At 42.5% G+C, this 23,844-nt stretch overlaps 2 protein-coding genes across 3 annotated transcripts in view; both read left to right on the top strand.

Moving 5' to 3' along the window:
• The window catches only part of c2cd2l (c2cd2 like), a 163,200-nt gene extending 152,591 nt beyond the window's left edge, over positions 1 to 10,609 (top strand). The window contains exons 12-14 of one of the 2 annotated variants that reach the window (XM_043676586.2): positions 303 to 439; positions 4,954 to 5,239; positions 6,468 to 10,609. In XM_043676586.2, the coding sequence (XP_043532521.2) occupies positions 303 to 439; positions 4,954 to 5,239; positions 6,468 to 6,697 (653 nt within the window). In that variant the 3' untranslated portion in view covers positions 6,698 to 10,609. The remainder of the gene's footprint in view (positions 1 to 302; positions 440 to 4,953; positions 5,240 to 6,467) is intronic. The other variant, XM_043676587.2, reaches the window with a different exon arrangement.
• Positions 10,610 to 17,701: 7,092 nt separating this feature from the next.
• LOC122540622 (histone H2A-like) lies at positions 17,702 to 19,825 on the top strand. Its single transcript, XM_043676585.2, has one exon. The coding sequence runs from the start codon at positions 17,733 to 17,735 to the stop codon at positions 18,186 to 18,188; it is 456 nt and encodes a 151-aa protein (XP_043532520.1). The 5' UTR covers positions 17,702 to 17,732; the 3' UTR covers positions 18,189 to 19,825.
• Positions 19,826 to 23,844: the final 4,019 nt, after the last annotated feature.

Genomic DNA, 23,844 nt, shown 5'->3' with positions numbered 1-23,844 from the left:
ATTAGGTTTGGGTAGTCTGCTGTTTGGTGGGTCAGTATGGACTCAATGGGCTGAATCCACACTGTAGGGATTCTACGATTCTCTTACCCTCTGTCACCCTTTCTACACCTTCCTTCACTCTCTGTGCCCCTCTGTTTCTCCCTGGTGCTGTCTCTCTTTTTCTCTTTCTTTTTTTTCCACTTTTTCTCTTTCTCTCTTTCTTTATCTCTCTCTCTTTTATTTCTCTCTTTTCTCTCTCCCTCGCGCTCTCTCTCTCTGTCAGTGTGCCTCATGCTAATCATCTTGTTTGTTTGTGTGGTAAGCAGCGGATAATCACCTGGCCAATGGTTTGGATCCTGTGGTACAGACGGCAATCCGGCAGCTGACAGAATCCGCCAACAAGCCCAGCAAAAGGACTCCAACGAAACGCAGCACCCTGATTATATCAGGCATCTCTAAGGTAACGTTCTGTCTTTCGCAGTTTGCTGCAAATACTTCACTCTGATTCCTACAGCTCCCTGGGGCTTCCCTTCCAATGTTGCTCCTGTACCCATTAGGGAGTGACTGAGAGTGGGCTACGACTTAGGGACAAAGACTTGAAAGGAATTTGGATTTTGCATTTTAATCAACAATCTATCTCCTAACTGATTAAAGGATTCAACAAGGGCAACTAGTTTTTAAAGTTGCTAACATTTTGTTTCTTAATACTGTGTCTTATACCTCGCTATCACTCCACGCCTGAGGAAGGAGCTGAGCTCAGAAACCTTGCAATTTCAAGCAAACCTGCTGGACTAAACCTGGTGTTGTTTGATTTTTGACTTTGTCCTCCCCGGTCCAACTCCGGCATCTCCACCTCATATAAATTAGGGAGCAGTAATTTAATCAGCCAATTAGGTAGGAAGAAATACAGCAACGAACAGTGAAAGTGAAATTCAAATGACCAACGTAAATCACAAAATCAAATTAGTGGCAGAAGCTTACTGGTGGAATATAGTTTCTTTGATAATATGTTCCAAAGCGAGTTACTTCCAGAAGATTATTGATGAATATATTGGGCCACGTTTTCTAATTAGTGACAATCTCATTCAGGTTGCCACTCATTCCTTCTATTTTTAAGCGAGCTCTATACTTGTAACAGGAGGTAGCGATTCAGGGGTTTTGCTGCACATCCATTCTGACTGGTTCCTCATGGTGTAGAACAGTCAGAGTAGGCAAACCTCATCTATTCTTCCGCACCAGTCAGTGATTACTTTTCGATGATATAAAGATCCAGCACAGTGGACAGCCATCTTGACTACTCCCGGGGGAAGGGTGAATCGGTAAAGTAAGTGAGGGACTAGGATGTCGGAAGGGCAAATCTCCTGGTGGAGGGGGAGGCAGGTAGTTGGAGGTAGAGTGCCGGGTGGGTAAAGTGCCTGTTAATGAGGGTACAACTGCACAAGATAGCAAGAGGGCCAGCTGAGTGGTGGAATATTTAGGGTAGGTCAGAGATTACAGGTGGAGCCGCGAGGAGTGTGTAAGGGTGGTAGTTGCTGGTACCCTAGGGGTCCGGTTTGGTGGCAGATGAAGTGGGTTTGGGTCCAGCGGTGAGTGAGTAGTGTTGGGTTCCAGGGGATGGGCATATCCGGAACAGGGTGTATCTGCATGGCCAGAGCAGAAAGGAGGGGTCAGGTCCAGGGTGGAAGGAAGGGGGATTAGATCCAGGGTTGGATTTGGGGGGTTCCATAGGGAGCAAGTATACATGTGTAGGGGAAGGGTTAAGGTTCCAGGGGAAAAGGGAAAGTCAGGACAGGTTCTGGTGCAATTTTGGATTATGGGGTAGGTTTAACACTGAGCTAACTGGAGTTAGACTAGCTTTGTAATATCTAACATGTGAGCGGCACGGTGGTACAGTGGTTAGCACTGTTGTCTTACAACGCCAGAGACCTGGGTTCAATTCCAGCGTCAGGTGACTGACAGTGTGGAGTTTGCACATTCTCCCCGTGTCTGCGTGGGTTTCTGGGTTTCCTCCGGGTGCTCCGGTTTCCTCCCACAATCCAAAAATGTGCAGGTTAGGTGAATTGGCCATGCTAAATTACCCGTAGTGATAGGTCAAGGGGTCTGGTAGTTTGCGCTTTGGCGGGTCGGTGTATACTTGTTGGGCTGAAGGGCCTGTTTCCACACTGTAAGTAATCTAATCTAATCTAGGTTTGTTCCCAGACATTTCCTCACCATACTAGGTAACATCATCAGTGATCCTCCAGTGAAGCGTTGGTGTTCTGTTCCACTTTCTATTTATGTGTCTTAGTCTGTTAAGGTGGGTGATATCACTTATGGTTCCTTTTCTCAGATGTTGGTAAATGGGGTCCAGATTGATGTGTTTATTGATGGAGTTCCAGTCTGAATGCCAGGCCTCTCAGAATTCCCATGTGTCTCTCTGTTTAGCCTGTCTCAGGATGGATATATTGCCCCAGCCGAAGTGGAGTCCTTCATCATCTGTGTGTAAGGATACTAGTAATAGCTGGTCATGTCTTTTGGTGACTAGTTGGTGTTCATATATCTGGGTAGCTAGTTTCCTGCCTGTCTGGCCTGCTGCATCAGGACATTATTTAAACAGGCCACAACACACTGCAGTACCCAGGCACTATGAGCATCAGAAGAAAAATACCTACACAGCATATTCAAGAACAATGGGTACCCGATGAACACAGTCTACCAATTCTTAAAACAACAAATTCAAACAAGAAGACACAACATGCGCAGAGACTCTAGCCACACTACCATACATCGAAGACATCCTGGAGATGACTACCAGACTATTCCACCAAAAGACATGACCCACTACAAAAAGAAGGACACCGCTTTGACTGGGACAGCACATCCATCTAAGACAGGCTAAACAAAAACATGCACAGGAATTCCTAGAGGCCTGGAATTCAAATTAGAACTCCATCAATAAACACATCGATTTGCACCCCATTTACCAGCCTCTGAGAAAAGGAACTGGAAGTGATTTCACTCACCTTAACAGACCAAGACACACACATAGTAAGTGGGACAGAACACCAGCATTTTACTGGAAGCTCATTGATGATGTTACCTAGCACAGTGACAGAACGTCTGAAAACAAACTTACCAGCCCAGTGAGCAAACTTACAACCTTACTTAACTGCATCCAAACCCTCTGAATGCTCTGACTTTAAAGGGGTATTTGGGTGGGCTCCAGGCGTAGCAGAATTACCTCACGTTATCTTCAATTTCCTGAACAATTCCCTCAGATTCTGCTACACTGGACATTTGGCAGGGTCCGCATGCATATGACCATAAGACGTAGCAGCTGAAGTAGGCCATTCAGCCCAATGAATCAGTCCCACTATTCAGTAAGATAATGGCTGAGCTGATAATCCTCAATTTCACCTTCCTGCCTTATCCCCAGTTGATTCCCTAACTGATTTAACATCTATCTCAGCCTTCAATGTACTTCACGACCCAACTTCAACAGCCATCCGTGGTAAAGCTTCACAGATTCACTGAAATCTGAGAGAAGAAATTCCTCCTCATCTCTGTTCTCACTTCTACACTTTCAAGATTATGTCCTGACCATTGGAAAATTCAGCCATCGTGTTATGACCAACACTGCAGGAGTACACTCACTCTAGTCCCATAAGACCATGGTCACACCATTAAATAAAAATATTTAAAAGGAAAATTAAATGCCTGATCTAAGCCATGCTTTAATTTTAAAGCATCTACCAATCAGAATTCGTAAATAAACACATTGTTGTTTTAATAATAAACCAAAATCTTATTCAATTGTTGGCTTATACTGTCAATAATCTAGAAGTATAACTATGTATGTACACACACACACACACACACACACACACACACACACAGTCTCTCTCTCTCTCTCTCTCTCTTTAGGAAAAGAGAAAAACAAATTATTTCTGTCTGTGGAGCTTCACAGAAAAAAGGTGTACTTCCTGACTATTCAGGTTATTTGTGAATGAAAGAAAGAATAAGGCATAGAATGTTTCAAGGCCTGTTGCTCTGATGTTCTGGCAAATGTGGTCAAGTCACTAATCACACACTGTCATCTCTGGCATTTTACCAGACATGGCTTGCTCAGGATATGCAATATTGAGAAGCTGCATTGATTACCCTATTTAAAGTACAAATAGGTTTCAGCCTGAACTCAACAGCGGGGCTTTCTTCAGAGATTGGAGAGATCAATGGGGCAGGCCTTCCTGACAAGCTTCTGACTCAGCCAGTTCCAGATACAAAAGCATTCTCCATCCAGTCACCACTCACACGGGCTCAGGAAGGGTTGACAGCAAAGCAAGCAGTTGACACTAGTCACCTAATTTCGAGGAAGCCTTGTTGAAATGTCCAATGTCCACAATGATTTTTCAATAATCACCTCTGTAGAAATCAGTCTACGTGTTTCCACAAAACCTGAACTAAGCCAGGTTTTCCACAATCCTTTCAAAATTTGAATCCTCCAGACAGTATTAACTATGAAGTGTTTTTTTCAAATACAATATTATCAGCAATTCTCCTGTGATGTTGCTCATGACAGGTCAGAGGTGTTTTGTTTTATAAAGAGTTTTATAAACATTGCACCATGTTGATGTGTATCACTTTAAGGGAACTAAACCTTTATTTAAGAAAGAGAGCTCAGAGTCAGTTGGAGGATGTGTACATCATCCTAATTGTAATATGTGTATATTGTGTGTATAATCTTGTGTATGACACACTCATCTCTGAAGTGGAGGTGAGGGCTGAGGGAAACTAGTATTTTGCTGGGAAATTGATTCAGTTTTTTTTACTATATAATCAGTCAGTGATGTTTCATTTGTATGGTGTTGTGTTCATATGGTGTTGCTAACCAGCTTGATGGTCTGTATATAATGCCCAACATACTCCACATTGTTAGCTAATCACTCCAATGTCTGCCATGTACTTGCTGACATCCTCTCTTGCCCCGTCACCCAGGCCCCCATCGATCAGGAAGAAATGGCTCTTTCTGTGGGCTATGCAGCTTCCATGGATGCCTCACTGCAGGGGGAGCCAGGCTTGGCGGCTCTGCCCCACTCCAGTGCACAGAATGCGCTTGAATCTCCAAAATCCGCCGACTCCCAGAGCCAGCGGCAGGTGGTCAGTCAGGAGCTGGATGAAGCAGCTGTGTCAGATATCTCCGAGCGGCCTTCGGTGGATGATGTTGAATCAGAAACTGGGTCAACAGGAGCGCTCGAAACAAGGAGCTTGAAGGATCACAAAGGTAAGAGGGATTTGATCTTGGCTGAATCGTTCTCTCCTGTCCCTCCATCTCCCCTCTCAAGATAGATATACCATGTAAATAAAAACTGAAAGAACTGCGGATGCTGTAAACCAGAAAAAAAAGCTGAAGTTGCTAGAAAAGCTCAGCAGGTCTGGCAGTATCTGTGGAGAGAAATCAAAGTTATCGTTTCAGATCTGGTGTCCTGAACCTGAAATGTTAACTTGGATTTCTCTTCACAGATGCTGCCAGACATGAGTTTTTCCAGAAACTTCTGTAGATATACCATGCAATGTGTACTGTAGAAAGGTAGAAAATACCATCAGAGTTAAGCCATTCAGCCCTTCAAACCTGCTCCACCATTCAATATGGTCATGGCTGATTGTCTAAGTCAATACTCTGTTAGCACTTTCTCCCCATACACTTTTATCCCTTTAGCCCTATGAACAATATCTTACTCCTTATTGATTCATAGAATCCCTACCGTGTAGAATGAGTCCATTCAGTCCATCAGATATGCGCCAACCCTCTGGAGACCATCCTACCCAGCCCAGTCTCCCACTCTATCCCGGTAACATTGGATTTTTATCGTGACTAATCTGCTCCGCCTGGTGAGGTGTCAGTAAGTAGGCAGAACTTAGTATTCTGTCCAGCACAATACAAGATCCTAAACTGAGCTTTTGCATGTGATCTTTGCAAAACAGCTCTGTTCCTGAGCTGAACCATGAGAGGAGTCTAGATTCTAATGCATAAAATACTAACTAACCAGAGAAACCCTGCAGTACAGTCTCTGATGAGTATAAACCTGTTTTTTTTTTTAAATTGATGATAGCTACACTGATCTCAGTCCTAAAAAAGAAAATCTTTGATCTTATTAACAGAACACACTTACAGAGTTAAAAGTAAAGTCACAGAACCACAAAGCGGCTCTCTCATTACAGGAGAGGTGATTGGTGGTGAGTTTAACCTGAGGGTCACCACGCCTCAGGTGAGGGGGTGAGTTTGAGAAAGTATGGTGACCTCAGCCAATGCGGGATTTGAACCCATGCTGTTGGCGTCACTGTGCACTGCAATCCAGCCAAACCGAGTTAACAGACTGGATTAATGTTTCAATCACCCCTCGTTGTGACTGCTACTGCCCTGTATGTTTGGACGTGGTTGATGTTGTCTGCGTTCTGTGTTTGTGACAAGATGCTACAATTTCTAACCTTAGCTCCCTCTCCTCTTGCAGTTGGCTTTCTGCGCAGCAGCACCAAGCTCCTGTTCCGGAAGAGAAGCAAGCAGAAGGATGCAGGTTTCAGTCACTCGCACGATGACCTGTCCAACGTGAGTGACAGCCCTGCCTCCACGCGGAAAAAATCAGGCAGCTTCTCGCGGAAGCTCATCAAGCGTTTCTCATTCAAGTCCAAGTCGAAATCTAAGGCCAGTGCCAATGGCAGCACTGCAGCGAGTGGGAACTGACCGCACTGCGCTCTGCAGGGAGGCTTGTGTGATAAAACGCCTGGGAGCTGGACTACCTCGGGTAGAGCAACAGGCAACGAGGCACTTGGGCCGAGTGGGGGATTTTGCAGCAATTTGTATCCTGGTCCCTTTTCAATGACACTTCCCATGAAATGACAGGTGTACTGCCGACTTTCATCGAACATCACTTGTAAAAGCCACTGTGCAGTGACATTCCCCCTTGGTTACGTTACATAACATCAACGTGTGGAGGATACCTGATGCTTTTAACGTCCTGGAGCTGAGGATGACCTTGAGTCACGAACTGAGACAGAAGGCGTTTGTTTGGTGACACTAGCTTTGAATGCAAATTATCTCGACACCCTCTTCACCTCTCCCCAACTTTATTTATTGAAAATCTATAACGGCGTCAGAGGTTTTGGCAGCAAAATGTTTTAGAAGAACTAGATTCTATGAAACCCTGTTTTATTGTTTTATTTGGGACAAATGAAGCAAGTCACTTTGTTGATTGCTAACTTTTCTTTACTGTTTGCTGAGATGTATCATATTGATGTTTTGGAAATGTAGCTGAAAAGATAAATGTTAAACTCTTTCACTACTCAAAAAGAGGGTAAAAAAACAAACCCTGACTTGATTTTGGTGCACCGATTGACTCCCTGAACAGAACCGAGACGTGGATAGTGAGATGAGTTATCTTCACATGACTGAAGGATAATGTCAGCAAACCGGACTTTTTATTTTGTCTGTATTCCGCACTTAGTTGTTCCAGTTCACAGATCACAATGGCAGATGTTCTCTTATGTTTTTCTAAGTGTTTGTGTGACACATTTAAGCTGAAGTATTGAATTCAATTCTGGACATTTTAAGGAACTGAACTAATTCCTTTAATGAAAGTGTAATGGTGGTTTCCTAAAACACTACCAACAATGTGTGGACTTCAGTTGCGTTACCATCTAGACATGCTGGGGTGTCTCTCCTTAAGAGCAGAGATGGTTCCAGAGAAATTCAGTGGGGTTGTTCAAAATTATACATGGGGTTTTAATCGAGTACCTGAGAAGAAATTGTTTCCAACAAGAGGAATGGTCAATGGTCAGAAAGCTTGGTCTAAGTTACTTGGCAGAGGAACCAGAGGTAAAATGGGATTTTAAAAGGAATTAAATGTGGTGAGTTGTTGTGACCTGAAGCACACCAGCCTAAAAGGTGTTAGAATTGGATTTGACAGTCATTTTCAGAAAGGAGTTGGTTAAGTACAAAGGCGGAGAAAAGCCCACACCCTTGGGGAATGATGGAGTGGACTAGGCCAGTTTTGTGAAAGCGCTGGAAAGCACCCAGCTGGTTGTGCAGCAGTCTGTGAAGAGAGAAACTTCCTCTCAAATTCTTCTCTTCACAGATACTGCCTGAACTGCTCAGCACTTTCTGTCTTTATTTCAAATTTCCAGCAATCACAGTACATCACTTTGCTTTCTGTCAAAATACTATCTACAAGCTAGAAACTTGGGCTAGAATTTGGAGTGAAAGTTAAAATGACAACAATTGTGGGTACATTGAATTTTGACAAGTGGCATGTAACCAATGTCACAGCCTTTGATGATTATCATCATAATGACGTCTTCACTGAATAGGTTAATGTGGTATTGAAGGAACATTGGCAGCCATATTGCATATAGATCTATGGTAGTGCAAGTGTAACTTGGAGTCAGTCTGGAAAGCAAAAATACTGCCTTGTACCAAACTTTCCAGCAACCCAGCCCCTCAACAATAATCTGTAACTTCTCAGTCCAGAAATTTCCAATTGTCCAGAATTTCTTTTGAGCAGACCCATTTTAGTTCAGTAATTTGGGAGCAGGAATCTGGAAAGTACATATTTGGATCAGTAAATACAAAATTTCTGCTTCATAATGTTTGATCACTGTTTTATGCTTCAGTAGATATTTATCTAGAATGTTTTCCAGTTCACAGACTTGGGCATTCACACATTAAGTCTTTCTATGGTCAAAAAATTCATAAGCATTCTGGACTGAAGAGGTTGCCAGGTATCTTGTTTCCTGGCTGCACAGATTACATGTAAAGCAAGGTAAGACAAGCGGTGTCGACCCGGGTTCAATTCCAACCTTGAACGACAGTCGGTGTGGACTTTGCAAGTTCTCCCAGTGTGTCTGTGTGGATTTCCTTTGGGTGCTCAGATTTTCTCTCCCAGTCCAAAGATGTGGAGGCTGGGTGGAGTCGCAATGGGAACGGCAGGGTTACAGGGAGAGGGTGGGGTGCACTTTGGAGGGTCAGTGTAGACTCAATGGCCTGTTTCAGCACTGCAGGGATTCTATGTAAAAACAGACAGTTGAATTGTTCTCTTAACCATGGCTCCAGTATGTCATCAGGACTGAGGGAAATGAGTAAACAGAAACCATCTATTGGATTTATGCACTTGATAACTCACCTATAGATGCTTTGCTGGATTTTATTTTTCAGGTACACAATGAGGCATCTCAATTGCCATTATAATGGAGGTGTGTGCTGGTTTGAAGAGATGTATGTAGATTTGTTTTGTGAGATATGAGTGTAAAAGGTTTATTGTACATAGTAAATTTTAAACTTGTGTTTGAGATTTGGGGAAGATGGCGAGGAACAATGAGGGTAGTATATTTATGATGCAGAATTGTTTTAGAACCACAGGCAATCACTTCAATAGTGGCAGGTACCACTCTGGAAATCATTGAAAGCAATTTTGTTTTCAACCCATGCGGTTTTTCAGGTGGAAGAACTGTGCTGGGAATCTGATCGGAGCTGAAAATCTGAGATTGAAATGTTATCAAAAAAACCTTCAAAAACGAAATGCTTCCAGAGAAAGAGGCGTGGATCAGCTGAAAAGCTCTAAAAGATTCAAAACATAACCAAATGCCCTGCTCGATACCTGAATCACTGAGAGTGAAAGTAGAGACATACAATGAGCTTTAAAGGTCATCAAGCACACAGTAGCTGCTTGTATTTTCAGAGTGGTACTTGCTGCTATGAAAGGGGTCAGTCTAGTCGCAATAGGATTACTTCATTTGAAGAGAGGACAAACTAAAAATGGTCTGGAGACATTTTCCCATGGAGTTCTACGGGTTGCACTGTCCTGAATGCTATTTTAAACCCAGACTCCTAAGAGAGCGTAAACATCTTTATTCACCCTGAAAATAAAAGTTGATTTATAAAACTTATGAAGCACGTTACAACTGAATGGTTTCAATTAAGAATCTATATGTTTTCTGAGTGTTTATATTTACAGTAAAGAATTTACATCACAATCTGAACTCAGTGTATGTCAGTGGCCAACATCAGCTGTAATGATGGGTCTGACATTCAGAGCACCATGTTTCCAACTGTCCCACGGCCCATCAGGTACAAAAGGGTGATGACTGATTTACCAGATCAGCTCCAGTATGATCGTACAGCATGCTGCCATCCCCTTTCCCACTCAGATATGGTGAGACACCAGAGATTTACTGGAGATTATGGGGTTTTGATTTGTTATGTGTATCAATTTTACCTGAAAGATCTTCAGTGGCAGAATCAAAAAAGCCTAGAAATCACTGCTAGTAATATTAGCAGGTAGGAGTTTGATGGGGTCATTTTAATTTCCATTGCTATTTAAAACAGGTTGTAGGAAATCAGCAGCTGCTTTTTTGCACCTTGCATGAATTTATTTTCAATTGATGTTTATATATAATGTATAAAATAAATTATTATGGATTTAAAAAAAGCTTGAATCAAGCCTTAGTCCATACTGTACAATGTACAGTTCTGGACTCTATATAATGAATAATATCTAGAGACACTGGAGTCACATTTTTCAGCAATGAAACCAGGAATGTGGGGTACACCAATCAGGTCTAGGTCTGTCTCTCTTGAAAAGAGAAGCCTGTGGAGTAATGTTTCTAAATTCTGAAAGGTTTTAATAAAGTAGACAAAGAGGAAGTGTTTCTACTTGTAGAAACAAACAAAATGAGAGTCTAAGATGGTCACCAAGAAATGCAATTGGAAATTCAGTGGAATCACCTTTGCCAAAAGAGTGCTGAGAATATGGAATTTGTTTCCACAGTGAATAGTTTAAGCTACTAGTGTGGATGCATTTATGGAGAGGCCAGACAAGTAGATGAGGGAAGAAGGAATTGAGGTTTTTGCCAAGAGTTTTAGATAGAGTCACAATCATAGAGTCAGGAGGCTCAAGTAGAGCATAAAGTCAGCACAGACTATTTGGCTGAATGGCCTGTTCCTGTGGCATATATCAGATCTACTGTATAGAATAGGGAATGATTTTCTATTGCCCAATAGTCCAAGTTAAAATGACTCATAATGAATGATATTCCTGTATCTCTGTTCATTAATGAAAGGCATTTAAGCATTTTGAATGGGTTGATGCTGGAATATAAAACACAGGATTGTCATGTTTATCCACTCTGAGAAACCCGGTTATATGCCAGCAACAGCAGTAAAAGGTAATGAACCATGTTGTCAAATTCCCTTTAAAGTTCCCAACAGAGTCTGGAAGAATGGGTGGGTTCTGTATTGCCAGCTGAGTAATTTGTCATGTGGCCTGTCATTTAAATATACAATCGATACTTTGTTCTCGTTTTATGTTTGAACGTCTTCGCCATCATCATTTCATCTTGTACTCGATGAAATGGTACTTTCTGCACGGTTGTTCCCCACTGTCTGTGACATAACTTGTGCAGCTCCCACCTTACTTGTGAAACTTGTGACAATTGGGTACATTGTGGAGTGAATGAGGTGAAGTGTTGGCTTTTGTGTAACAGGTGGACAACTCGCAATGAGATCTGACTGGAACAGACACTCAGAGGAACTTTCTTATAAGGAGAGGTTGGATAGGCTGGGACGTTTCTCACTGGAGCGTAGGAGGTTGAGAGATGACCTTATAGAGGTTTATAAAATCGTGAGGGGCATAGATAAGGTAAATAGCAAAGGTCTTTTCTCTAAGGTGGGGGAGATTAAAACTAGGGGGCAGATTTTTAAGATGAGAGGAGAAAGATTTAGAAGGTACCTGAGGGGGAGCTTTTTCACACAGAGGGTGGTGCATGTGTGGAATGAACTGCCAGAGGAAGTGGTAGTTGCAGAATTACAACATTTAAAAGGCATTTGGCCAGGTACAGGGATAGGAAAGGTTTAGAAGGACATAGGCCAGTGGCAAGTGGGACTAGTTTAGTTCAGGAAACTTGGTTCAGCATGGAACGAGTTATACCGAAGAGTCTGTTTCCGTGCTATGCGACTCAATGACTGTACAGGCTAGGACACCGGATTTTAATATGGTGTTATTTGTATTCCACGCAGCAGGGTCATAGTTACCTTGTGCAGTGGATTTTAAACTTCTGTGTTGGGTGAACAAACCTGTTTGGAGAGATTTGTAACTCAGTGCATCAGCTTAACGGAATGTATTGGAGTTGATCAATGATATCTGATTTCTACTTTTACTATGTTTGAACATATTGATCTGAAATAAAATTAGTTCTGTGGGCAGCCTCTAAGTGTCATTACCACAGAATTGGTCTTTGATTTTTGTCCCATCAGAGATTTCCACCAGCAAGACCTGCAATGTGCTGCCAGTACTTGTTCCTGATGGATCCAATTATGATAGGAACTCTCTGGAATTTCCAATTGGTTTGTTAACTAAACTTTCAAGCAGGGACTTTCTGTTGTTTGAGATTGAGAGAACTCCCCTGTTTAGTCATCACTTCTCCCTAATTTCACCATAGGCATAACACCTTTGAGCAAGTACTCCTAGGATTACCTCGTTGCTATAGAAACTGGAAGCATGAGTAGGCCATTCACCCCTTTGAGCCTGCCCCATCATTGAATATGATCATGGCTGATCCTGTACCTCAACACCATATTGCTGCTTTTTGTCTATGCCCCTTGATGTCCTTAACATCTAAACAAACTTTGGTCTCTTTCTTGAATATATTTCATGACTTGGCTTCTGCTGCCTTTTGTAGTAGTAAATTCTACAGGTTGACCACCCTCTAAGTGAAGAAATGTTGCCTCATCTCAGTCCTAAATAGCCTACATCATACCCTGAGACTGTGATCCTGATTTAGACTGCCCAACCATGGAAAACATCCTCCCTACATTGGGTGTGTCTGTCCTGTTAGAATTTTAGACGTCTGTGAGATCCCTTCCTTTCATCTTTCTGATCACGAGTGAATATGGGCCCAGTCAAACTGACCTCTCCTCATATGACAGTCCTGCCAACCCTGTTATCAGCCAAGTGAACTTCCACTGTGCTGTCTGGTCTAGCAAGTCATAAAGGATTGTTGAGCCCAAAGCTGAAAGGTAGAAGGTGCTTCCTCTGATATTTTCATATACTCTCAGAATCATTTTCCTGCCACATTTTGAGAGACAGTTGGAGCTTGATTTTCCCTCTGAAGCCAAGAATCCAATATATGGGAAATTTCCAGCTCCCAAACCTGCACTATATTGAATGAGGACATCTGATGTGAATTTTTTTTATTGCCGGGCCAATTAATGGCCCTGTGGGCAGACATGAAGGCATTCACCATCCAGTTAAGGATTGCAGCTTTGTTCCTAAGGTGAAGGAGCTGATGGGGATCTCTCCAGCAATGGCACATTGGCAGCCCCACCATCCTGGGTGGAAGCTGCTGATGTATGTCGGACAGAACAAGAGGCAGAATCACCCTCTAAGCATTAAAATTATGAAAGAACAAAGAGGCAAATGTTGCTATGAAGATCTCCTGGAGAAAATGCTGCAAAACTACTTCCTCTCGTTGGTTATCTTTCAGATACCACCAGGCAGCAGGTTGTTTGCTGGAAAATCATCTAAGTGGGCACAGAAGTGGGGCATATACAGACTCCTGAATTGCTGCACACTGCTTATTTATTTATTTCATGGGAAGTGAGTTAAGCTGGCTCAGCCAGCATGTAGTGCCCATCCCCAATTGTCCTTTGAGAGGGTGGACTGAGCTGCTGCCTTGAACCTCTACAGTCTATTTCACATCCACTGTACTGTTTGAGAGGGAATCCCAGGATTTTGACTCAACATCTTGAAGGAATGGTGATATATTTCCTTGTCTGAACAGTGAGTGAATTGGAGTGGAAGTTGCAGGTGGTGGTGTTTCCATGTATCTGCTGCACTTGTCCTTCCGGGAAGAGTGGTTTGTAAGGTACTTCTGTGGTAGATCACTATTATGCCTCCCGATCCTGACCTGGTATTTTTGAAAATGGCTTGGGATATAATCACTGATGTGACAATAAAGTGGCATGATGTGTTGGACCTGCCTCAACTAAGCTTCAAAAATCTGTCACTGTCTCTGTTCAGTCATTCCAGGTATGTACTAAATGTTGCAATGGTGCATGATTCATGGGATACAGATGATTCCAAGATCATGTTATATGATCATTTCTTTGTAGGAATCCTTACAGATGTCAGTGGCCAGTAGTCATAAATGGAGCAGTCAGTTCAATAAATAAGTCCAAAAATTGCACTTGCATCGTATAAGTAAAGTTATTCTCATTTCCAATCTCCAACATTTCTCTCCATTGCAATAATCTCCGTCTCCTAAATCACGTTGCTCTGGTCCTGCCAGAAACAGCACCTTGCAATCAGCTCCACAAGTGTTTGTTCATGATCTTAGGGCATGATTTCATCAAAGTTTTGAAGGTTTTGGTAATAACTGGAATAGATTTGTGTAGGTTGAGAGAAACCACTTTTGCTAGTTGGGAGCACAAGATTACGCACCATAGCCACAACTTTGAGCTATATTTTCCAGGACTGAAATTAGGAAACAATTTTCCAAACAAAGGATTGTAGAAATTTGGAACTCTTTTTCTGATGCTGAATCGATTATTTATTTGAAATCAAAGATTGATAGATTTTTGTTAACCACAAGTATTGAGGGGTAGGGGATAAGTCTACATTGATCCCAATGAATGTTCAGTTAGGCTTGAGGAACTAATTGGCATCCTCTTGCGTTTATAAATTTCTATGTAGTAGAGAGGGTGCAGAAAAGATTCAACAGAATGGTTCCTGGATGTGGAACTTCAGTTACGTCGATAACTTTGAGAGGTTGGGATTGCTCTCCTTGTGTTCATAGTTCAGAGATAAATCATGAGAAGTCTGGACAAAGCAAAAAAAAAGTGTTCTCACTTGTGGCAGGGTTAAGAACAGGGAAGGGGCAGGTTTAAAGGAGGTGGTAAAAGAAGCATTGGCATAAAGAGAAACTTTTATCCACTGCGAGTGGTTCGGATCTAGAATGGACTGCCTGATTATATGCTGCAGGCAGGAGGAATGGAGTCATTCAGAATGGGGTTGGATTATTATCTGAAAAGGAAAAGCATGCGGAGATGCAGGATGAAAGAAAGTGAAAGGCATTGGTTGGATTTCTCATTCAGAGGCCAGTGTAGAAATGAGACTGAATGGCCTCCTCCTGTGCTGTAAGCAATCTGTGATATTCCATAGTATTGAGTTAATGCCATTCCTCACGCCATCATCATGAAAACTTTTTTTTTGTATGTCCCAAAAATCAAGTGGCTCCTTGTATACCTCAACCAGTTCCCAATTAAAATTTCATTTGTCTTTTGACTTTTGGTTTCTCTACCTTTTGACAACTTCTGTGCCTGTTTCCTGAGAGACAGCTGAGAATGGGTCCACTTTTTTTTTGACGCTTCTGTTATAGAGCCTCATTTCCTGATAGTGCTGATGGAGAATATGTATCTCAACCAAAATTCGGCAGTTCTGAGCCCCTGCTATCCTTTTTGCTGATTCTGTCTTGACCAAACTCAAAGCTTTCCTTCTGTCCAATTTCTGTTTCTGGGATACATCTCATCCAGGCCTGTGGACTTATCTGCTTTTCAGACCTCATCTCCATGTTAGTTTATTTTTCTGTTTCACAATTCTCCACTTTGATGTTTATACCTGTGTTGTCTCTTTCCATTGTGAAAGCCAACTCAAATCTTTCATAGAGGACTGTGCCTTTGGCTGCTGGGACAACATGGATTACTTCTAATGGCCATATTCTTTCCCTATTTATGTGCCTGCTCTTCATGGTTTTAATAAAACCGTTTGTGATTTCCTTAATTCTACAAGGCAATGCTTTCTCATACACCCTAGTAATGTTTCCAATTTCCTTTGCAAGTTACCCCACGCACTTTTTCCACTGTTATTAAATTGCAGCTTCTAGTTTATTCTGTCAGTACACTGGCAAATATATGTACTGTGTGGTTTTAATTTCATTTCTCATTTCTGCTACCACCCACATTCTACCATGTGCAAACTTGAGCTCACTCACAACTCTGCTGCTTAAGATCTAAAGTTCTGTTCATCCACCACTCCTCCTGCTCTCTGACCTATATTGAATTCCGGTTAAACGATTTTCATTCTTATTTTCAAACCTCTCTCATATGGTCTCACCCCACCCTCTATTTCTGTAATCTCCCTCCTCCAGGCGAATATCCCTTTGAGATCTCTGTACTCGGCTAATCAGGACCTCCTCAGTATCTCCAATTTCAATAGCAGAAAGTACTGGAGAAACCAGGCGGGCGCCGGAAGCATCTGTAGAGGGAAACAGCAGCAAGAAGTTTAATGTTTTGAGTCCCGCAGCTGCCAGAAGGTGGCTTTAAGAATAAACCTCACTTTAATTTTCCTCCTTTTAGATGCTATTTAAAATCTATATCCCTTTAACCAAACTTTTTTGTCCATCTGCCCTCATAGATCCTTAAGCGCCACAATATCCAATTTTGCTTTATGTCGCTCCTTTACCGACGTTAAGGGTGCTATGTCAACACGTTGTTGTTGTTGACCGAAGCAGTCTGAAATAATAGTGGGTGCTGGAAAGAGATGGGGCCGGAGGTCCATTCATAACACGTGTTTACATCTTCTGGGACAGACCGTCCTGGATATAGTTTTGCTCACAGCGAGCAAACCTACACCTAGAACTTTAACCTGAGCTACTCCTGAGTTCTCAAAACTCGCTATTCCTGTTTCTCCCACCTCGTACAATTTTAGTCTCTATTAAAGCCGATTGCAATAAGGAAAACAGAAGCTACATCATAACTCTTAAAAAGTGTTTTCAAATAAAAACCTAAAGAACTGCGGATACTGTAAATCAGAGACCACAATAGAAATTGCTGGAAAAGCTCAGCAGGTCTGGCAGCATTTGTTAACGTTTCGGGTCGAGTGGCTTTCCTCAGACCTATTCTATTTCTACTTTTGCGTTAAACTCTCCCCTGGCCATTTGCTGAAAGGGGAAACATTTCTTCCCAAGTCTGGATGGGATTTATAAATAACTCGCAAAGCACGTGTGATGGAGTCCCAACCTTTGAGCCAGGGCTTAATAGTCCCACCTACTCCACAGGTATGCCTTTAATGCCCTTTAGGGAATAAATCTGGCAACCTTACCCTGTCTGATCTACATGTGAATCTAGACCCACAGCAATGTGATTGAATCTTAACTGTCCTCTGAGCAATTAGGGATAGGCAATAAATGTTGGCATAGCCAGTCACCCTCATCCTGTGAATGAATTAAAAAAGATATGTTGATAAGAAAGTATCTGAAACAACTCGTTACATTACAAATATCCTTTTGTATTTTGCATATATTTATTTATGTCTAGGAATAGCCTTTATTTATTTCACCTTAAAATAGGAGACGATTCATGTTTTAATGGAATATAGATAATTGAAGTTTAAATCTTAAGGAAAAGCACATTGACATTTAGTTTACGACAAGAGCCCGCTCTGATTTGCGCGCCTTTTCCCATTCAAAAGATTTGAATGGGGGGTCGAGGAGCGGGAGCGGCCACCATTGGCCGGCGGCCCAGGGGGCTGTCCAATCAAATGAGGGGGTGTGGCAAGGCGGGGATATAGGCTGATGGACGTGAGCGGTATCCAATGGGATGTGGGGTCGGCAGCAGTATTATCCAATAGGAGGAGGTTGTGTGACGCCACGGGGGCGGGAGGACTATATAAGGAGGGAGCAGGCCGGGGCCTGGCGCCATTTTGGAAGGTGAAGACCGCGGTGGGAGGAAGATGTCCGGCCGGGGGAAGAGCAGCAGTGGCGGCAAAGCCCGAGCTAAGGCCAAGACGCGGTCGTCGCGAGCCGGCTTGCAGTTCCCGGTCGGCCGGGTGCACCGGCTGCTGCGCAAGGGCAACTACGCGGACCGGGTGGGGGCGGGCGCCCCGGTTTACCTGGCGGCCGTGCTCGAGTACCTGACCGCCGAGATCCTCGAGCTGGCGGGAAACGCGGCCCGCGACAACAAGAAGTCCCGCATCATCCCCCGGCACCTGCAGCTCGCCATCCGCAACGACGAGGAGCTCAACAAGCTGCTGGGGGGAGTCACCATCGCCCAGGGAGGCGTCCTGCCCAACATCCAGGCCGTGCTGCTGCCCAAGAAATCCGGCTCGGGCCCGGTCACCGGCGGCGGAGGAGGAGGTGGAGGCAAGAGCGGGGGCAAGAAGAGCTCTCAGCAGTCACAGGAGTTCTAGATCCTTCTCCCTTTCTATGCCTGCCCGTCCTTCGTACCCACACACCTGCTTCCCCACCCCCCCCCCCAAAAAAAAAACCCTATCCCTCTCCCCGCATTCTCCCTTTTCAATCCCCCCCCAAATTTATTTTGTCTTCACCACCTTTCCCCATCTCAAATTACCCAATTCTCTGCCAGTCCTGCGTGTTGTCCCCACGTAATTCCCACAAACTCTGCCTTTCATTTTCCTTGACTCCCCTTTTCCCCCAACTCCGCCTTTTTCCTTGACTCTCTCCCCTTTCCCTTAATCCCACCAGTCGTCTTCTCTCTTCCCACCCCCCCCCTCCACTCTGCCTTCCTTTTTCCTTGACTTTCCCTTATCCCAGCAATCTTCTCTCTCCCCCAACTCTGCTTTTCATTTTCCTTGACTCCCTCCCTTTTTCCCTCATCCCACCAATCTTCCCCGCCTCCCAACTGCCTTTCATTTTCCTTGACTCCCTTTTCCCCCATCATCCCACCAACTCTACTACCCCTCTCCCACACATTTTAATTTTCTCAGATTTCTCCCTCCTCACTTCTACACTTCCCTGATCCCCTTCCTTCTCTCTCTTGCCCTGCAAGTTCTCTTGTTGTCTCGTGTACTTTTTTTTTTCTCCTTTTTACTGCAAGAAAATCACAAGGTGGACATTGTGACAGACTTTAAACCCTTCCCCCATCAATGGCCCTTCTCAGGGCCACCCACATGGACATGAGGGGTTCCTGGCATTCATATGTTTTCTGTTTTATTTTTGTGGCCAATATTGTGTATTTTTTTATTTGAAAGAAATTCCAATCAATTTCTTGTTTCATTCAAGTCTTTGTTTTGGGGGTTGGTGGAGCTGGGTTGGATTTATTATGGGATTTAGTCAGTTTTCTTTTCTCTAAGTTTGCCTTAAACTTTTTGCAATGGGAGGGTGACATACTTGTTTTTTAATGCTTCACTGAAGACTTCAGTATTCACTTGGGGTGGAGCTGCTTTCTTAATCAAGTCTGACAAGATAGCTGTGTTGAGCTGCAGGCTGTTGCCAACTTTTGTCCTGTTGCAGCAAGGCAGTTCATTAGATTCTTTTTGAGATTTGTTTCAAGACTTGTAATTGAAATGTGCTTGTCCCAATATAATTGTAGCCTTTGCAGTTCAGTAGTAAATGAGTTGTGTGTAACCTCAACTGTAAGTGTTCTTTAAATCAACCTTTTTTTTTTCTCTGACAAATGTGGTGCTACCTCAAGTATCCAACTGCATTTACATTTGAGGTTTCCTGTATAATGTCAAGATTACTGTGTTCTGGCATTGTCCTTAATGCAAGTAATTTGATTTCAAACTGCATATTAAGTTTAGTCAAGATTAGAGATGAGATTAATTTTTGAAAACTGAGTAAAGCTGCCTTTTTAGTAGGTGAGTGCAGCTGGCATTTTGTAGACTTTGTTTGGCATGTGTATAACTGAATTTACACTGATTTTGGAAACATGTTTGAACTGTCTTTAGATACAACAGTGGCATTCCATGTATATAAAAGTGAAACAATTTGTCTGGTCTGCTCTTTGCCAAGCTACTTGACTTAGGTGGGTGAGAGGAGATTTTAGTCAGTTCAGAATAAAGATTTACCTATTTACTTTTCGAAATTTGGAATTTGTATAGATTTTATTTTCAAGTTCCTCTTGTTTAACATGAAGACACCAAGAAACATACATGTGGCATATTACACATAGTTCGCTTTTTTTAGTAACACAGCACAAACAATTATACCTCACTGTCTGGCCATAGCATTTCTGCATTCAGTGTTACCCTTAAGGATGTGTTAGCAGAAAATCAGTGCAGAAGGGGTCCTTCAGCTTATTCTGTGCTTGAACAAAAATTAAATCAGTGCTGGCCCTGTAGCTTTGAATGGTATGGCTCTTCAATATTCGCGTACAACTGAAAGATTGAGATTTTCCACCTCAACTACCTTATCAGGCAGTCCATTACATATTCCCACCATCCTGCGGGTGGTTCGTGATACTGCCGCGCTGTGGCAAGGGACCTGGGTTCAATCCAGTTGTAGGTGACTGAAGTTTGAATGTGTCTGCATGAGTTTCTACCAGATTCTCTGGTTTCCTTCCACAGTCCAAGGATGTGGAAGTTAGGAGGAACAGATCTAGTAAATGTAGAGGTAGGGTGGTGCTGGATTTGGGTGACATCTTCTTTGGTGAAGACCTGATGGTGCAAATGGCCTCTTTCCACACTTGGGATTCTATGAAATGCCTCCAAACCGCTAACCCCCTCAGTCTCCTACCATTCACAAACTGTTTGCTGTTGTTGACCCTTCAGCTAGGTTTGCATGTCCATAAACCTCAATCAGGCCCCCTCTCGGCCTTCTCTGTTCTAAAGAAAAGAACCTGAGCTTATCCAGCCTCTTCATAGCTTAAAAAACTCCATTTCAGGTCACATCCTGCTGAATGTCATCTGCACCTCATTCATTACAGTAGCATTTTCCTGTAGTAGTGGCCAGACCTACACATGATACTTAAGCTGTGGCCTAACCAAGTCTTTTTCTGCAATTCTGAACTAACTACTTACTCTATAATTTATGCCATGATTGATAAAGGCAAGGGTCCTGTATACTTAACCTAACTTGCTGTCTTTGGGGTCAGTAAGAGTGACTTGGTGTACTACTTGTTCTCCCAAAGTAATTCAGTTATACAGCATGGGAATAGACCTTTCAGCCCAAATTGTCTGCTGACCAGATTCTTAAACTAATCTAGCCCTGTTTGACCATAATCCCTTTAAACCCCTCCTATTCATGTGCCCATCTAGATGCCTTTTCAATGTAATTGCATCTTCGTCCACCAGTACGTCTGGTATAAATGCAGCAAATGTTGACTTACCACCTCAGACTGCTAGGAATTGATATTTAACTCCAGCAGCACTCTTCACAAAAGTCAGGCAGTATTTATTTTCACCTCATTTTCCACATTTGCTATCTTAACTTGCTGAGTGTTTCTAGCATCTGTAATTGTGCCTTTGTGTTGGGTATAGTTATTTCTCGTTATTCCCTTGACCAATGCACACAAACAAGTCCGAGTTCCTAGCTAATAAGTAATGACAGGGATTTTTCTTTGTCTCCAGTCAACCGTTTGTCCTGTCTGAATCAATGCTAACTTCTCTACAGATCTTTAGCAGTCGTGGAATTTGAGTTGTCTCCAGAAAGGCTAGCAGGGTATTTTGGAGACTCTGTCAAAGCTGTTCCCGTGAGTCTGAAATCCTGTTTGGACAGACAGTGTAAATGATAGATTACCTTCCCCAAATGGCACTACTGATCCAGTAGGTTTTTGTTTACAACAAGAAATTATAGCAGTCAACATTACTGAGTTTTCAGTTCCAGACTTAAGGGCATGTCAATTGCACCATCTACAGTGGTAGGATTTTAACCCATGTGCAGTGTTTGCTAGGGCTTATGCTTAATCTACACAAAGTCACATACTTAAAATAATGGATATGCACATCCTAGATAGATGCTGTAGTTTTTTTAAAAAAAAACATTTACTCAAATGAGCAGTATGCACCCAGGTACAGGAGGGAATGTTCAAATTTTACTGTGTTGGAAGGACATTGGCTTGAACTGACTTTTCTTTACAGGTATTGACACACATTGAACATGTTTTTAATATGAGTGAACAGAAGCCTCTTCAGGTGGAGGGCCGGAATGCTATGGTGGTACAAGACAGTGAGGTATTGAGAAAATTGTAGGGCGAAATGACTCCAGAGAAGGTGCAGGTTTTGCATTGGGGAAAGGTTGAGAACCAGGCAAGGAAGCCAATGTAGTCTGTGAATAGGAAACACTGAAATGTCGAAGTGAAGATTTTACCTGATGGGATATTTCAAACACAAGTCAGACCACTTCCACTCCTGTGCCTACTGACTGAAAATGGAACTTAAAAGATGCTCGGGTTAAAGTAGAAATATAGTATGGATATTTATAATCAATCTGTTCAAAGATGCTGTGATCACACCTACAAAGTAGGTGGGATTTGTACTCTGCCTGGTTTTGCTCAAGGGCAGGGATTCTGTTTTGAGCTTGTGGTATAACAGTAAAAGCTACTTCTCACCTGCATCACCTATTAAAGTGGTAAACTAAGCTTGGGGTCATGTGGTCTCAAGCAGTTGCCCAGTTTAGTCTCCCAACTTAGTATGTTGTATTGGAGGACAGGCAGAATAGTGAGCAGCTATGCTGGTACGTAAGCAAGTCTTAGGATGAATATCCCAAGCTATTTGTCTGGTTTAAGTAGTTAGACATTACCACACCATTTTATCCCTGCCTGGCTAGCTGAATTGCAGTCCTTAAAACAAAGGATTCTAGACACTAGTGAATCGTGTTGATCTAACTATCCACTGACGTTGAATAATAATAAGTGGTGTGTAAAGATTATACCCTGAAGATTGTATTTATAATGAGATGGACTTCAGATTGGTTTTGCAGGTGAGCGCAACATCAAGGGCCTAAGACGAATAATGTTCTATTAAACCTAAGGAGGTGCTACTTCTGATTAGACATTGACACCTATTTTACAAGATACTTGCTAATGGTCACCTTGAATCTTTTTACGCCAAGCTATAGTAATTTCCTAAATTCTGCGTTCTTTCTTGTGTAAAAGTGGACTCTGACTGTTTAGTCTGAATTGCTGGCCATTTCATGCTCCCTATTGGCACTAAGACTGTTGCACCACAGTAGCAAGCATTGCACAAGGGTAGCTGGATTATCTTCTAGTTGCAGAGTTCATGTATGAGAACATAAGTCAGTGAAAGATGTTTTATCCATTTACTTATAGCCATTACTAACTTGTTGAAATTAGTGATTGATGGTAGCACACCAGTGAGTAGCACAGTGTGCTGCTGATTTTAAAGTACACCCCATGTTGAGTATACATTGTAAATTAGCTGGCAGTGCAAATGGAGCATGTTTTAATTCCACATTAAGAGCCTCAACTGCTTTCTGGTGTGTTTGGGCTGAAAGATGTGTACACGAGGGACAACTGTGAGCTGAATGGATACCTCGCTGCTTTTAAATTTTGCTAATACAACCCATCTTAACGCCATAAGAAACAGGATCAGGAGTCAACCATTTGCCTTCTCAAACCTGCTCTGTCATTCAATAAGATACTGGCTAACACAAACCGATTCCATATACTTCCTACATTTAGAATTGGTCATGGCCAGTACTGTAAGGCATAAGTACTTCTGGTTAGGAGTTGGTCTTTATTTTTGCTTAAGATTACTTGTGTGTTGAGTATCCCTAACTCTGACCTGGATCAGAAGTATTTATACTTTGTCTATGACTTTCAGATAAAACTGACAGTAACTTAGATATTTGGCAGTCTTCAAAGCCAGGAAGCCACTCTTCCTACTCTCACCTAACTGGGAAAATGCAAAGGTAAATTTAAATTAACATGAATCTTTTGATTAGCTTTTATTGGCCCTTCATAAGATGATGAGCTACCTCCTTGAGTTAGTGGCTCATAATGTATCAATATTATCTGGGCTTGGGGAATGTAATTTCTGTTTAATAACAGCACTGTGAAGAAAAGCAATATCATGTGAAAGTCAGAATTGGGGTGTGACTTGGAGGAAAACTTGCAGGTGCTGTTTCCTCCTTTCCCTGTTTCCC

Source organism: Chiloscyllium plagiosum, unplaced genomic scaffold (assembly GCF_037043375.1).
Source record: "Chiloscyllium plagiosum isolate Xiang-an unplaced genomic scaffold, Cpla_swu_hap1 HiC_scaffold_29, whole genome shotgun sequence".
NCBI classification, from domain to species: domain Eukaryota; kingdom Metazoa; phylum Chordata; class Chondrichthyes; order Orectolobiformes; family Hemiscylliidae; genus Chiloscyllium; species Chiloscyllium plagiosum.
This window is presented reverse-complemented; position numbering and strand designations above follow the sequence as displayed.